General features: G+C 45.1%; 1 protein-coding gene across 7 annotated transcripts in view; it reads right to left on the bottom strand.

The window, feature by feature from the left end:
* The window catches only part of MYO10 (myosin X), a 218,081-nt gene that overhangs the window by 87,767 nt on the left and 116,492 nt on the right, over nt 1–13,822 (bottom strand). For all 7 annotated transcript variants that reach the window (XM_089908696.1, XM_022581422.3, XM_089908695.1 and 4 more), the window contains 5 exons: nt 7,098–7,232; nt 5,562–5,686; nt 5,062–5,075; nt 4,858–4,942; nt 3,962–4,065 (listed from right to left, as the gene is read on the bottom strand). In XM_089908696.1, the coding sequence (XP_089764822.1) occupies nt 3,962–4,065; nt 4,858–4,942; nt 5,062–5,075; nt 5,562–5,686; nt 7,098–7,232 (463 nt within the window). The remainder of the gene's footprint in view (nt 1–3,961; nt 4,066–4,857; nt 4,943–5,061; nt 5,076–5,561; nt 5,687–7,097; nt 7,233–13,822) is intronic.

Here is a 13,822-nt window from a genome sequence, read left to right on the forward strand (position 1 = left end):
AGGCTTTTCACGCTAGAAACAAACAGGGAAGAGGGACGGATTTCAGATACAAAAGGTACATCCACTCAGGGTCTCAGCGGTGAGGTGGGGATCGTCATCCAAGGGAGCCAAGGGACCTCAGGTGAGTCACGAACAAGTGAAATGAATAAAATGGGGGGAGAGGAGGCTTGTTCTGGGCACAGTAAATCACAAGTTAAGTTCTTTGGTAATTCATTGTGTAATTTTATATTAGGCAAGATGATGTTATTTTATAATATAAAATTTGCTTCTACTCTCATATTTTCCAACACTGAACGAGACTGAGGTTTTAAAATTTTTTTAATTTTATTATTATCTTTTAAATTTATTTATTTTATATTAGGCTGCATTGGGTCTTCGTTGCTCCACGCAGACTTTCTCTAGGTGAGCGGGGACTACTCTTTGTTGCGGTGCACGGGCTTCTCATTGCGGTGGCTTCTCTGTTGTGGATCATGGGCTCTAGGTGCGCAGGCTTCAGTGGTTGTGGCACATGGGCTCAGTAGTTGTGGCTCGTGGGCTCTAGAGCGCAGGCTCAGTAATTGTGGCGCATGGGCTTAGTTGCTCCGCGGCATGTGGGATCTTCCTGGACCAGGGCTCAAACCCATGTCCCCTGTATTGGCAGGCAGATTCTCAACCACTGTGCCGCCAGGAAAGCCCTAAAGGCGGATTCTTAACCACCGCGCCACCAGGGAAGCCCGAGACTGAAGTTTTTAACTGTGGCAAAACTGAGGTATAAAGTCAGCCCTTTATTTATTTATTTTTAATTTTTACTGGGGTATAGTTGATTTACAATGTTGTGTTAGTTTAGGTGTACAGCAAAGTGAATCAGTTATACATATACCCACTCTTTTTTAGATTCTTTTCCCATATAGGCCATTACAGAGTATTGAGTAGAGTTCCCTGTGCTATACAGTAGGTCCTTATTAGTTATTTTATATATAGTAGTGTGTATATGTCAATCCCAATCTCCCAATTTATCCCTCCCCCCAACACGCCCTGGTAACCGTAAGTTTATTTTCTACATCTGTAACTCTATTTCTGTTTTGTAGATAAGTTCACTTGCAGCCTTTTTAAAGATTCCACATATAAGCGATATCATGTGGTATTTGTCTTTCTCTGTCTGACTTACTTCACTCAGTATGACAACCTCTAGGTCCATCCATGTTGCTGCGAATGGCATTATATTGTTCCTTTCTTATGGCTGAGAGCCCTTTAAATCTTTATAATATCTGACTCACGAGGAGTCAACTTATGGATGCATGGGCTCACACCAACAAAAATCCATGGGTACACCCAGTAAGACCTAGATGGGTACACCCAGTAAGACCTAAATGGACACCCAGTAAGACCTAAAAGGAAACCCCAGTCCTGGTCCATGGCCAGGCACGCCATTAACATTCAATATTTGTGGAGTCAAAGAATGAAGAGATTATCACTCATCAAAGACTCTTGTTACTCCCCCACGCACTTCATCAGCCATCATTCTGGTGGGTCAAACACAGGCAGTAAAAATAAATTCCTTGTTACTGACTTGAAATAGCTTCATCCTGACTCAACAATTTATAGTGGAACTTGGAAGGCTGCAAAAAAATGGCTATGAAATTTAGCATATGTTCACCATCTCTGCCCCAGGAAAAACTAGGCTCCTTAAAATGGCTCAGGATCCCTCACAGGTACATATTTATATTAATGTCAGTTGGTATCAATAAGGAATTCTAAAAATACATGAATTCTTAATGAAATAAGCAAAATTCTTAAAAGGTCCTATTGCCAGAGTATACTGACATTAAAGTTGATAGAAAGGAATACTTTTTTCTTTTTAGTAGCTGAAAATACCAGAGGTGACATTTTCATATGTAATTCACAGAAATAATCTCTCTCCGTTAACATTTTAACACATTCTTCAAACAAATGTCCTTGAGTCCCAATAGAATGTGGTCCTTTCCCTTCCTTTAATCTCAAAACCTCTGGGAAAAGGAGCTTTATGGAATTAAAGTATGAAGATACAAATTTAAATGGTATTTGATTTTGGAAGAAAATAAAGACAAATTACATGATAAAACAACATAGCATAATCTATTTCAATCGTCTTTATTTCTTCAGCAGAATGTAGGGATTATATATATGGACACTAAAAAGTAATTGCAAAGTAAATATTTAAGTATCTATAAATAGACTTCTTATAAGTCTGATGTGTACATTCACTATGTCAACTTCATGTGTAAATTTTTCTTCCTTTCTAGATGACATGTCTTTTCATGGTAGGACCAAATTTCAAATGCCAAAACCTATCATTTCAATTTAAAAATAAAAGTTAGCAATCACTGAAAACAGGCCAAGCTCCACAAGCTTCCTTTCTGTAGCTACCAGAAAGAGCAAACAATTCTGGATCAGAAAACAATGCCCCAGGAGGAAGCCATCAGAGTACCCTCTCTCCAGTCACTCCCAGTACGAGGGAGGGCCTCGCTGCCCACTGGCTCACTGGGGCCAGTGAGCTAGTCAGTATGGCCCTGCAGCGACACTGCAACTTGAATAACTGGGAGTCTGTCTACCACTGCAAAAAAACACCTTCCATCACAAAGTAAATGGAGAAAGCTCGTGTAGTTAAAGAAGTCCAGGATGCCAAAATAAAATTGAGAAAGAAAATTTTAAATACTTAAACATCTCTTAAAGTCCAATTTGCAGGGTCAAATCCCATGCCGCCTAGGGTAGGTACACAGCAAAAGGCGCTGTCAGCAGGAGGCTTTTTGTTAATAGGATGAAGGAATGAGAGATGACAGAGACACCGCTCTACGTTATAAATGGCAGAATGGGACATCTTTAAAAGAAAGGCTGAGGGGAAGATGATCACGATATTATAGCCTCATCTGTTTTTAATTTCATTTTCAGTTTAAGGATACATACATTAGATGTGGGGAAATGATGCGTGATATATATCCATTTAAAAATATACTTTGATTCCATTCCACGAGGCATTCTTAAGAACAATCTAGAAAAGTAAATGGGGATATAGAACCAAGTTGTCGACAACAACTAGAAAGACAAATCTGGGTGCACGTAAAGCAGTGACTACCTACCTGCCTCCTGGTTAGAGTGTGGGATTTGGAGTTAGTTAGACTTTGCCTAGATACAGGCTCTATTAGGTGCTGTGTGTGGTTAGACTGGTCACCAACCTCTCTGAGTCACAGAACATAGACAATCATAGTTCTACCCTCACAGGGTCGTTAGAAGCAGGGAGATGGTAAGTCTGCAGAGTAGGCCCTCAGTCGGTGTTAGCTGCATTTATGATGGATCAATTCTAGATCCGCTGACTCCAAATGCTGAACTAATGACTCTGGCAAAGGAACTGAGACCACGCTGATGAAATCTACCAGCCCCACTCAATCAGGTGGGGCTGTTAATAATGCTCGATGACCAGGCTTCCTAAATGCAGTCACTTTATGACAAAGTCCCAGGAAATCTGAGAACTGCAGGAAACCGCACAGGTCCACACTGCAGAGTCTTAAAATGACTACTTCTGTGTGATCAGAATCGGTTACCAGGATGAGGCTATGAGAACAGGATGAGACCCAAACAGTCACCTGGTCTAACTGTTGACAGATTTCTTTTTAACTGTAGAACCAATTATTCAAAAATTTTTTTAATTGTAAGCCCTGAAACAGAGGATCTGCTTGCTCCAGTCCCAAACCTGTGATTTTTTTGTTTTGCTTTTCTGACCGCTATTCCAAGCCAACCACCCATCTGTCCTGAATGTCAGACATTCACCCATCTTCTAAAGAGAGAGGATTCCCTTCCATGACTTGGAACAAGAAGAAAGGACCTATTCTCGCACAGCGGTACAAATGTGATTTCTTTTTTTATTAAAAAAATGTTTTTGAAGCAGAAATGAAAGCTGTCACTTTTTCTGTCACCTTTAATAAAGGAAAATAGGAAAGTAACTTACAATAACTTCCCTAAAGGATTCCTGGTCACTGATTGTCTTGTCTCCTACACATCCAGATTGATTCAAGTAGTGGTAGTTTTCTGGCACAGATAAATAAAATTCTTCTACAAAAAGAAAAAGAAAAACACAACATCAGTATTTGACTGGCCAGGGTAAGACATAATTTAAAAGAGTTTTCACTTTGCAACTTTATTTTTTAAAGTACAAAAATAATTCTATGCTCCTAATGGTCCACTATTAAGACTAAAACATTCCCTCTCAATCATCATCTAGGGAAATCAGAATTATTAAATTCTATGGGATGGAAGAAAATGTTACTGAAAAAAGTAACTGATGAGGATCCTGTGTTGATTGGTTTTTTAAAAATCAAATGTTTAGAAATTAGCGTTATTTGGGTGTGACTTAAAAGTAAAACCAGTTGTAATACATTATGTTTTGTTTTTTGTTTTTTTTTTTTCGGTATGTGGGCCTCTCACCCTTGTGGCCTCTCCCGTTGCGGAGCACGGGCTCCGGGTGCACAGGCTCAGCGGCTCCACGGCATGTGGTATCCTCCCGGACGGGGGCACGAACCCATGTCCCCTGCATCGGCAGGCAGACTCCCAACCACTGCACCACCAGGGAAGCCCACATTATGTATTTTTCACAAATATTCTTTAAATCAGAAAAGAACTAAGATTCCAAAACAAACCAAAAAAATTCACGATTTCTCTATTGATGATTTTCCCCCTACGTTATCTGGCTCTAAATGAACTCAGTGTCTTTGGTCATCTCACACTTTTCGTTTCAATTGGTGGAAGAACAACAAAGTCCAAACAGATGTCTCCTCATCCACAGATGGGTTTAAAGGCAAAATGAGCTGTGAGCACATATGTCTCTGCAGCTGTCCCATCACTCACCTTTCTCTTCACGCTCTAGCCCTGCCAGCAGTGCATAGAATATGTGATAATTCCTTTCCCCGGGATTTTGCCTTACTACTCGGTTCTGTGAAGAGAAATCAGATTTCTGTTCAGAGATGTTTCCTCTGCTTAATGACCATGAGCCGGTAATTGCCGAAAACAGTTACTGTGAGAGATAATGTGAATTAAATCACGTTTACTTACTTTTTCTAATAAATCTTCATGTGATAAGCAATGGTAAGTCAAGGAACAAAACAAGGATACACGAGGCTCAATTAGTCTTTAGTTTTCTATTCTTTGTTGCCCAAGTAATTACAATTTCCTGTGTGTTGGACATTGAGACTTCCGGTGCAAAAGGTAAGCAAACGATACAGACTGTTTCATCAAAATCCAATTTCAGGCATGACACATGTACCCAGGAAGTATCACACTAGTTAAAGAATTGATTTCAAACAACAAATATATGTCTGGTTAGGAGTCCAAATTTGCAGATAAGGGACATGATATCAGAACTTCCCCAAAGAAAGATGGTTCTTTATCTCCTAGGATAATTAACAGGTCAGGAACAGTAATACTGGAGCAGTGACTAGGTAGAACCAGAAAGAAACGTTTCATATCCTGTTATCTGTCCTTAGGATAAGCAAGAACAGTTTCCACTAGAGAGTCATAGTACTATAGACCAAAAGCTTAACGAAACAGGATACAATCTACGATTCTCCCGCCCTGGATATTTCCCTTCTGGCAGATGTTCAGCTGAACAAACTTCCCGAAGCGACTGGAGTTGTTGTTATACACAGTCTTGGCGTTGCCGAAGGCTTCCATGATGGGGCTGTGAAAGAAGCCAGGACAGCAGCCGGTGTTAATTAGGGTCCATCTAAAACTGGCAACGACAGTCCTCACCGACGGCAAAGCAGACAACTGCAAGAAAAATCTGAAATCAAAGGGACCTCTGGCGATCATGTTTATTTCAGAAGAGCCAGATTTTCCCAGCACTTGCTGAAATGGGTTTATAATGAGCATCCATCTCGGGGCAGAGAACTCGCAGCTGGGTGTGCGGGCAGGGGATGCTACAGAGAGTCAAGGAGACCACGATGGCTGGTCCCCATACAGATCAGCTTATATACGCGAGCCAGGGGTTGCACAGGAAAAGCCCCCGCTTGAATTCTAGGAAGTGAAAAAGTCCCAGCCCTGGAAATTTCACCCATTTGTTGTACGTCCCGGGGGGAACATACAACTCCCTTGGGTCTCCTCCGACCGTAAAATGTGGTCAGACTAGGTCAGGGGTCAGCCATCTTTTTCTGTAGAGGATCAGATAGTAAACACTTTTGGTTTAGTGGGCCATGCGGCCTCTGATGCAGCTGCTCAGCTCTGCCGCTACAGCTGGAAAGCAGCTGTAAACAATACGCAAACGAGGGTAACCGTGTTCCTATAAAGTTTTATTTATCAAAACGGGCCGCAGGAGGAAGATGAAAACGGTCTAGAGACGGATGGTGGCGATTGCCGCACACCAATGTGAGTGTATTTCACGCCACTAAGCCGTGCACCGAAAACTATTGAAAGCTATACATTTTTTGTTATGTGCATTTTAGCACAATTTAAAAAATAAATTTTGAAGGCTAAAAAAAACAAAACCCAAACAGGCTGCAGGATACCAGCGTCAGGCTGAAGTCTGCTGCCTCCTGGACTAATTTCTAAGTAATAGGACCTGAAAAGTCCCTACTGGTTCTAAAACCTTACAAGGCACCAATCAGACACAGGGCAATTACACGTTTTCATTAGAATTTCAGAGGCTACTGCACCATGGCCCTCTTTCAAAGCTCTGAGGTCACTGCCATCGATGTGGCATTGTTCTGCAACATGAGAGGCTATACAGTGCCATTGTGCTCATAAGATGCCTCCAAAGATTTGACCGCTAAGCCCTCTGTGATGTGGTGGACGGAGGCTGGAATTTCTGCCGATAACGAGGCCTCCCAACAGCCAGCCAAGGGCTGCCAGGTAAGAGGCAGCTGCCGAATGTGCCTCACTCACTCAGCCACCAACTCAAACACGGTGCAGCGATGGGGGCTCAGGTCATTAGAAATCGCTGTGTGTGTGTGGAGACTTTTCCTTGAGGAATCGTGAAAGCCAAGTCAAGAAAAAGAGAAGAGAGCGCCCCGAGTTTCAACTCTTCCTTAAATAAGCCAAACGGTGAGGAAAGTGAAGCCTATTAGTTGGAAACGGGAAACACGATGGCCAAATACCTGCTCTCAAGAATGGCTTGTTCAACACACGATGTCTTCTCCTTCGAGGACAAGTCCAGAGACTGCTGACTGATGGCTGATAAAAACTTGAGGATCAACTTAGTGCTTTCGGTCTTACCTGCCCCGCTTTCACCACTGAAAGACAACATGCAGAAATTTGTGCTTCTAATTAAAACAACAACAACAAAAAAAAACCCCAGCTTGGCCAGTGTCAGTCCAATTCGTCCACAGAGCAACTTTTTTTTTTGAATTTTATTTTTTACACAGCAGGTTCTTACTAGTTATCCATTTTATACATATTAGTGTATACATGTCAATCCCAATCTCCCAGTTCATCCCACCACCACCAGCCCCCTCCGCATTCCCCCCTTGGTGTCCATACGTTTCTTCTCTGCATCTGTGTCTCTATTTCTGCCCTGCAAACCGGTTCACCTGTGCCATTTTTCTAGGTTCCACATGTATGCATTAATATACACTATTTTTTTTCTCTTTCTGACGTACTTCACTCTGTACAGCTCCTGAACAGTGGGAAAGAGCTCAAAGTGCTGAGTTACAGAGAAGAGTCCCTCCTCCTGGCAGCTGCACGGCCTCTGTGTTGCCAATGACTCCCTCAGCCTACAAGCTAAACAGAGGTACCACCTTCACGAAGCTCAGGTAATAAGAGGGACGGTGCCTTTCGTGGCAGGTAAGCTCTGCAAAGGCCGGGATTGGGGTTTTGTTTACTAAAGTGTCACAGACCCCTCAACAGTGCCTGGCTGGTGGCAGACACTCAGTAAGCATCCGTTAAATGAACGAACATGTTAGTGGTAACTTTCTGGTAAATACGCACAAAAATGCAATCATTCGTAAATATTGAGGGGACAAGGGAATGAACCTGCAGGTACTCGACCCACACTTGGGCACTTTATTCCCATAATAATCCCATGAGGCAGGCAGCGGCTAAGGGCCCGGGTCAGAATTGAACAGCAGGTCTGTCAGCAATCCAGCGTCCTGCAGAGATGCTGCTTCAGCAATGATTAATGAAAAGTGAACAAAGCAACCTCGAGGCCCTGGAGCTGGGGAGAGTGGGGGGCAGGGCAAATGAGAGGAGTTCATGGGATCTGAGTTGTGTCACAAAGGACCGGCAAACGTCAGCTAGGCAAAGAGGAAAGCGGAAGGATTCGGGGTCAGATGACCCTGTGAACGAAAGCAGAGAGGCCAGAGGAGCTGCGGGAGGTCTACAGGGGTGGGATTCTGGTTTGGTCAACTGGACCGAGACCAGAGTGGGCAAAGAAAGGGCAAAAGGATCGAGGTCGATGGTTCTGAGGCCACCACAGGAGACAGAAGGTGAAGGCCAAGCCCATCAAGGTCACCCGTGAGGAACACAGCTCTGAAGTCGTGCTCCAGGACTGCGGGTCCCTCAGGGAGACCAGCTGCTGTTATGATCTAGGCATGTCGTGGTCAGGCCATGGACAAATACAACCAGGCTGGAGATGAAAGGGAAGAGATGGAGATGAGAGATTTGGAAGGAGAGACCCAATCAATTTTGTGTAAGGCACCCTGCTCGGTACCACAGGGAGAACAGAAGTAGTAAAAGGGCAAATAACTTACGAGAAAAGTGAACCCACGGCATAAGTAACGGTACGTGAAAACCAACACTATCACAGGGTAACAGGTTCATAACTGCTCAAGGGGGGAGATAAACAGATGAGGCCTCCACAAGTTCTAACACAGCACCCCCGTTGAGTGTCAAGAGCTAGGAGGTTATGAAAGAGGAATTGTGCAGATAACACGGTGAATGATTAAGCACATGTAATAAAGGAGAGGAAATGACTCAGAGGTGACACCGTCCACTGCAGGCCCAGGGGAATCTCCACTGATCGAGGCCAATCACGGTAATTCCATTCCCTGCGCAGGTGATAAGGTGGTTGGCCGTGGGCAGGTGTCAGGATGCCAGCCAAAGAGACTTAACGTCAAGTGTGCTGAGGCTCCTGGGGAGGTATGCACGCATGCGCGCGCACACACACACACACACACACACACACACACACACACACACACACACACACACACACACACACACACACACACACACACACACACACACACACACACACAGATAGAACGTCCCTCTGGCTGCAGACGACAAATACTTGGGAATCCACAGCTATCTTGAGATTGGAAAGCAAAAGGCAAGACAATCAGAGACGCGCCCAGTGGGAGTGGCTGAACCCACAACCCTGACCCCGCCCCTGCCTTGCCGTCTGAGATAATCAAGGCCCAGCAAGTGACGCCAGCTCTGGTGAGCTTTTCTGTTATCAGCAACCAGAATCTTCCCAGGGCGGGGCTGAGCATTCATCTCTGTGTAGCTGGCACCTGCCTAGCCTGGGAGCTGGCACAGAGGAGACATTCAGCAAGGGGGCACTGAATGAGTAGCAGAAGCTAAGAGAAATTTGCAAGAAGAGATTTAAATAACTCTCGATACTTAAAAATATATATCCCATCTACCTAGCAGTTAAATTTTGTTAAAACAAACAAAACTGAAAGGGAGACGTTCTCTAGTTATACCGTGTGAGGCAGAAGTCATGGTTTACACGGTCCCCAAACCCACCTCTGTATCCTCCAGCACTCAGAGGTGGATGGCATTTCAACCTCCCTTCCAGGAAGGGCAGCGATCGGTAACCAGGACCGAACGTGGCCAACTCAACCAGAAGGCGGCTGAAGTGAGCAAGGGGGGTATCCGCTATTTCCACGTCGGGTGGCTAAACACCCTCATGGTCCTCTGGGCTCCCCGCCTTCCAGGCCTGCCGTTTGGGTGCCCTCAGGGTGGCACATCTCCAAAACAAAGCGATGTGTGGCTTAAAAAAATCACCTTCCCACGTGGGGCTGTGAAATAGCAAGAAATAAGCCACTCCTGTGTTATGCCTCTGAGATTTGGGGGATGTTACAGCAATTAGCACAGCAATTAGTCTACTCTGACGAACACGGTAATTACACAGCCGTGGAGAAAAAGCTGTTCAAATTGGACAGCACAGACTCGTCAAGGAGAAGAAAACCCAAGATTTGCATTGTCCTTCACCCGTCAAGGAGACTGATCTACCACCAGCTTCAGCCCACTTTTTTTTCTCATTGTAGCAAATTTCCTTCAAGCATCTTCTTTAAGTACATCTTTTTTGATACGTAAGTAAAACTTGAAACAAAAATGAAACTCGGATTTGTACAACAGTAGTTCTCAAACTTGGCTGGACATGAGAATTACCCACTGTCTCCCTGATCCGAACCTGTAGGGGTAGAATTCAGTCATCAGTATTTTTAAAAAATTTCCAGATGATTCTACTATGAGGCCAGGGTTGGGAAGTACTACTCCTGAAAGCAATGTCACATAATTCAGATAGGACTGCACCAGGAGATGAAAAAGGTGACTGTATATACGAGGTTGTGGAAGTGTGGCATGAATAAGGCAAAGAATATAAATAACTCACAAATCGTTAAAACCCAGAAATATGCCAGATGTCCCCAGACATTAACGTCAAGGTAACAGGCCTCACTTTTATTTAACTCTCCTCTTCTTCCTCCCCTCCCCTGCCTGCGACTTTAACATTCCTCATGAAAACATATACTGAGGGTCACAAAACGTGATCTTTAAAGCAATGAAGAAAGAGCATCTCTGCAGGTATTCCTTCCTTCCCTAAGTATCCGTGTGCCTACTATGTGTCAGGCTGCACTGAGGGCTGGGAACACACTCCTGAAACAAATGGTCACGGACAGTATTTATGACCCAGCAGCAGCAGCAGGAGACATCAAAGAATCACAAATTACAGTTGATGCTGTCAAGTATACATCTCAGGAGATGGGAGGATTCATAATTTAGATGGAGGGCTCAGGTTCAGCGAACGCCTTTCTGGGGGAATGACATTTAGACTGAAATGCAGAGACACGCACAGGAGTTAAGTGGGTGAAAACTGAAGGATGGGGAAAGGAGGCGGGAGGGGAGGGAGACCCTCCCTTTCCTGCTTGAGGAAAGGGCTTGGAGCCTTGGGGGAAGGGAGAGCAGCCTGCACAGCCAATCGGGAAGGAAAGGGAAGGGGCTGGGGTCCCACTCAGAGGCCACTGTTCTCCAGTCAAGTATGGAACTGGTTCTTTTCAATAGGGGAGGGGAGAGAGGCTGCAGAGGGAGTTTCATTGCCAATGGCCAATGATTTCATCAATCGGTCAAGCCTAGGTAATGAAGCCTCCATAAACCCCAAAAGGACAGGGTTCAGAGAGCTTCTGGGTTGGTGCGCATGTGGAGGTAAACAGCGGCTCCCTGGAGGGGGCAGGGAAGCTCCCCCACCCTTCCCACACCATGCCGTGTGCATCTCTTCCATCCGGTGGTTCCTGAGTTATATCCTTTTATAGTACAGCGGTGATCTAGGAAGTAAAAATGTTTGAGTTCTGTGTGGTGCTCTAGCAAATTAATCAAACCCAAGGAGGGGGTCATTGGAAGCTCCAACCTAGAGCTGGTTGGTCAGAAGCACAGGTGACAACATGACTGGCATCTGAAGTGGAGGGAATGGCAGTCTTGTAGGACTGAGCCCTTAACAACCTGGGGGATCTGACGCTGTCTCCTGGTGGACAGTGACAGAACTGAGTTGATTGCTTGGTGAGCCTGATTATACACGCTATGTGATAATACAGCATGTATATTATAGCATTATAATGATATAATGACTAAGTATATATTCCTTTGCTTACCATATCACAGAACTATAAAGCCAGAATAAATTACATAATTAAATACAAACAAAATATAACACCAATAAAATCCAAATTAACAAGACTAACCTAACCCCCTGGTTAATGCTGTTTTGCTCAAACTGAAGCGCTCCTTGCACTGTGACTGTCCACTGCTTCTCTTATGAGCCTGGTAGGCTCTCCCACCACGGGCGCTGTGATGAGTCACGTATTCCACCTGGTTCCTTTATTCCAGCCTCGATAAAACATTAACTCATACAGCAATCATGATGTTAATTCACCTTCACTTACAGTGAACACATCACTTACATATCCAGTCCTGCATTTTTCTCATTAGCCTGTGGAAGTTACAGTCTTAACCCTTGGCGCCAACATGACCACAAACACAAACATGGGCTTCAGAGAAAACATGTTCACCCAGATGAACCAAAATGAGTTGATACCGTTAAAAAAAAAAACTTTTTAAATCGTGAAAATGAAAAAGGGAAAGAAAAATAATCAAAGCACTGATACGAGGCTTCAGAGGCCATATTAAAAGTTCTGAGAATTTTTCGTAGGCAGAATGGAAAAGTCTCAAGACAGTTTTTAAGCAGGAGAACGTCATGATCGGGGTCAAGGTTTTAAAGAATCAAATCACCCGGTGAGGAGTATGGAGTGAGGAGGGTGGATCGAGGGAGACAAGAGAGGAAGCAGGAAGTGAGGGCAGAGGGTAAGGGGAGGGGGCAGCAAAGAGGAGAAGCCAGCAGCCCCCAAACAGATGGTGGAGGGAGGAGGGAGGGACGGCTGACAGCCCTGGTCTGGGTGGTTGGTAAGTGACAGGGAAGCGGGGGGGATGACTCAGGAGAGCCCAGGGAGCTTGCATGTGGGATCTTCCTGGACCAGGGACAGAACCCAGGTCCCTTGCATGGGCGCTGGTAACACAGCGGTTCACGTTTGTCAATACTCATCGAACTGGATATATGAGATTGGTACAGTTTACCGTAGGTAATTTGACCTTAATTGTTGGGGGCCGGGTGACTCTTCTAGATCCAAGAATGACTTCCGGATCTCAGGCTTCGGACCTGGTAGGATGGAGAGTCCACTTGCTAAGACTGAGAAGCATGAGAGGAGGAACATGTTTCTGGGAGAAACTCAGGATGGACTGACGAGGTGCCACCCCCGAGATGCCCATCAGACACCTCCGCGATGATGCCTCAGGGTGCCTGGACACACGTGTGGAACTCAGAGGAGAAGTCGGCAGGGGAGGCACTGAAGTCTGGGGAGTCACGCAGACGCATACTAGAAATTTTTGAGTGATAATGCCAATGATCCAGTAGAAAAGAAGAGGCCAAGAATCAGGGGCAGTGAGGCTCAAAGGTGGAGCGAAGTGCCCAGGAAAGCAGGGAGGAAGGATCAAAACACACCTGAAGGAAAGGGCCTCCGATGGCAACAGGACCCTTTATCCACCCCGCAGGCTAGTCTCCCCTCCAGTGCAGGTATCGGCCAACTGTGGCCCCCAAGTCTGCCCTTCTGCGTGTTTTTATAAATAAAGTTTTATTGGAACACAGCCTGGCGGTTCACGTGCGCTCTATCTACGAGCACTTCCGCACTCCAAGGGCAGAGTCGAGTAGTTGTAATGGAGCCAATCTCAGCCACGGAGCCGAAAATATGTATGTCCTCCCTGGCCCTTTACAGGATACCTCTGCTGACACCTGACATTCTCCATCCTGTGAATCAGAGTGCCCTGATTCACGTGATTTTCTCAAAGTATATACTAATCACTCCACTGCTTGCTACAAGACTTTGGAAACTTCTCTACTGCCTAGAGGATTCGGTCCGCAGGTCTTAGCAAGCAGGGCAAAGCCCATAAGGTGAGCCCCTGCACCAGGAAAAAGCCCATAAGGTGAGCCCCTGCACCAGGAAGTGGGACTCTGTTCCGAAACTAACACAGGGAGACAGAAGTTCATGTCCTGTGCCTGTAGCTCACGCTCAGTCTCCTTGGCAGGTCCCTCAACAGCTCCGAGCCTCGGCTC

The sequence above is a fragment of the Delphinapterus leucas genome, chromosome 3 (assembly GCF_059928025.1).
Source record: "Delphinapterus leucas isolate spDelLeu-1000000601 "Yukka" chromosome 3, BTC_Dleu_Yukka2, whole genome shotgun sequence".
Classification (NCBI taxonomy): Eukaryota; Metazoa; Chordata; class Mammalia; order Artiodactyla; family Monodontidae; genus Delphinapterus; species Delphinapterus leucas.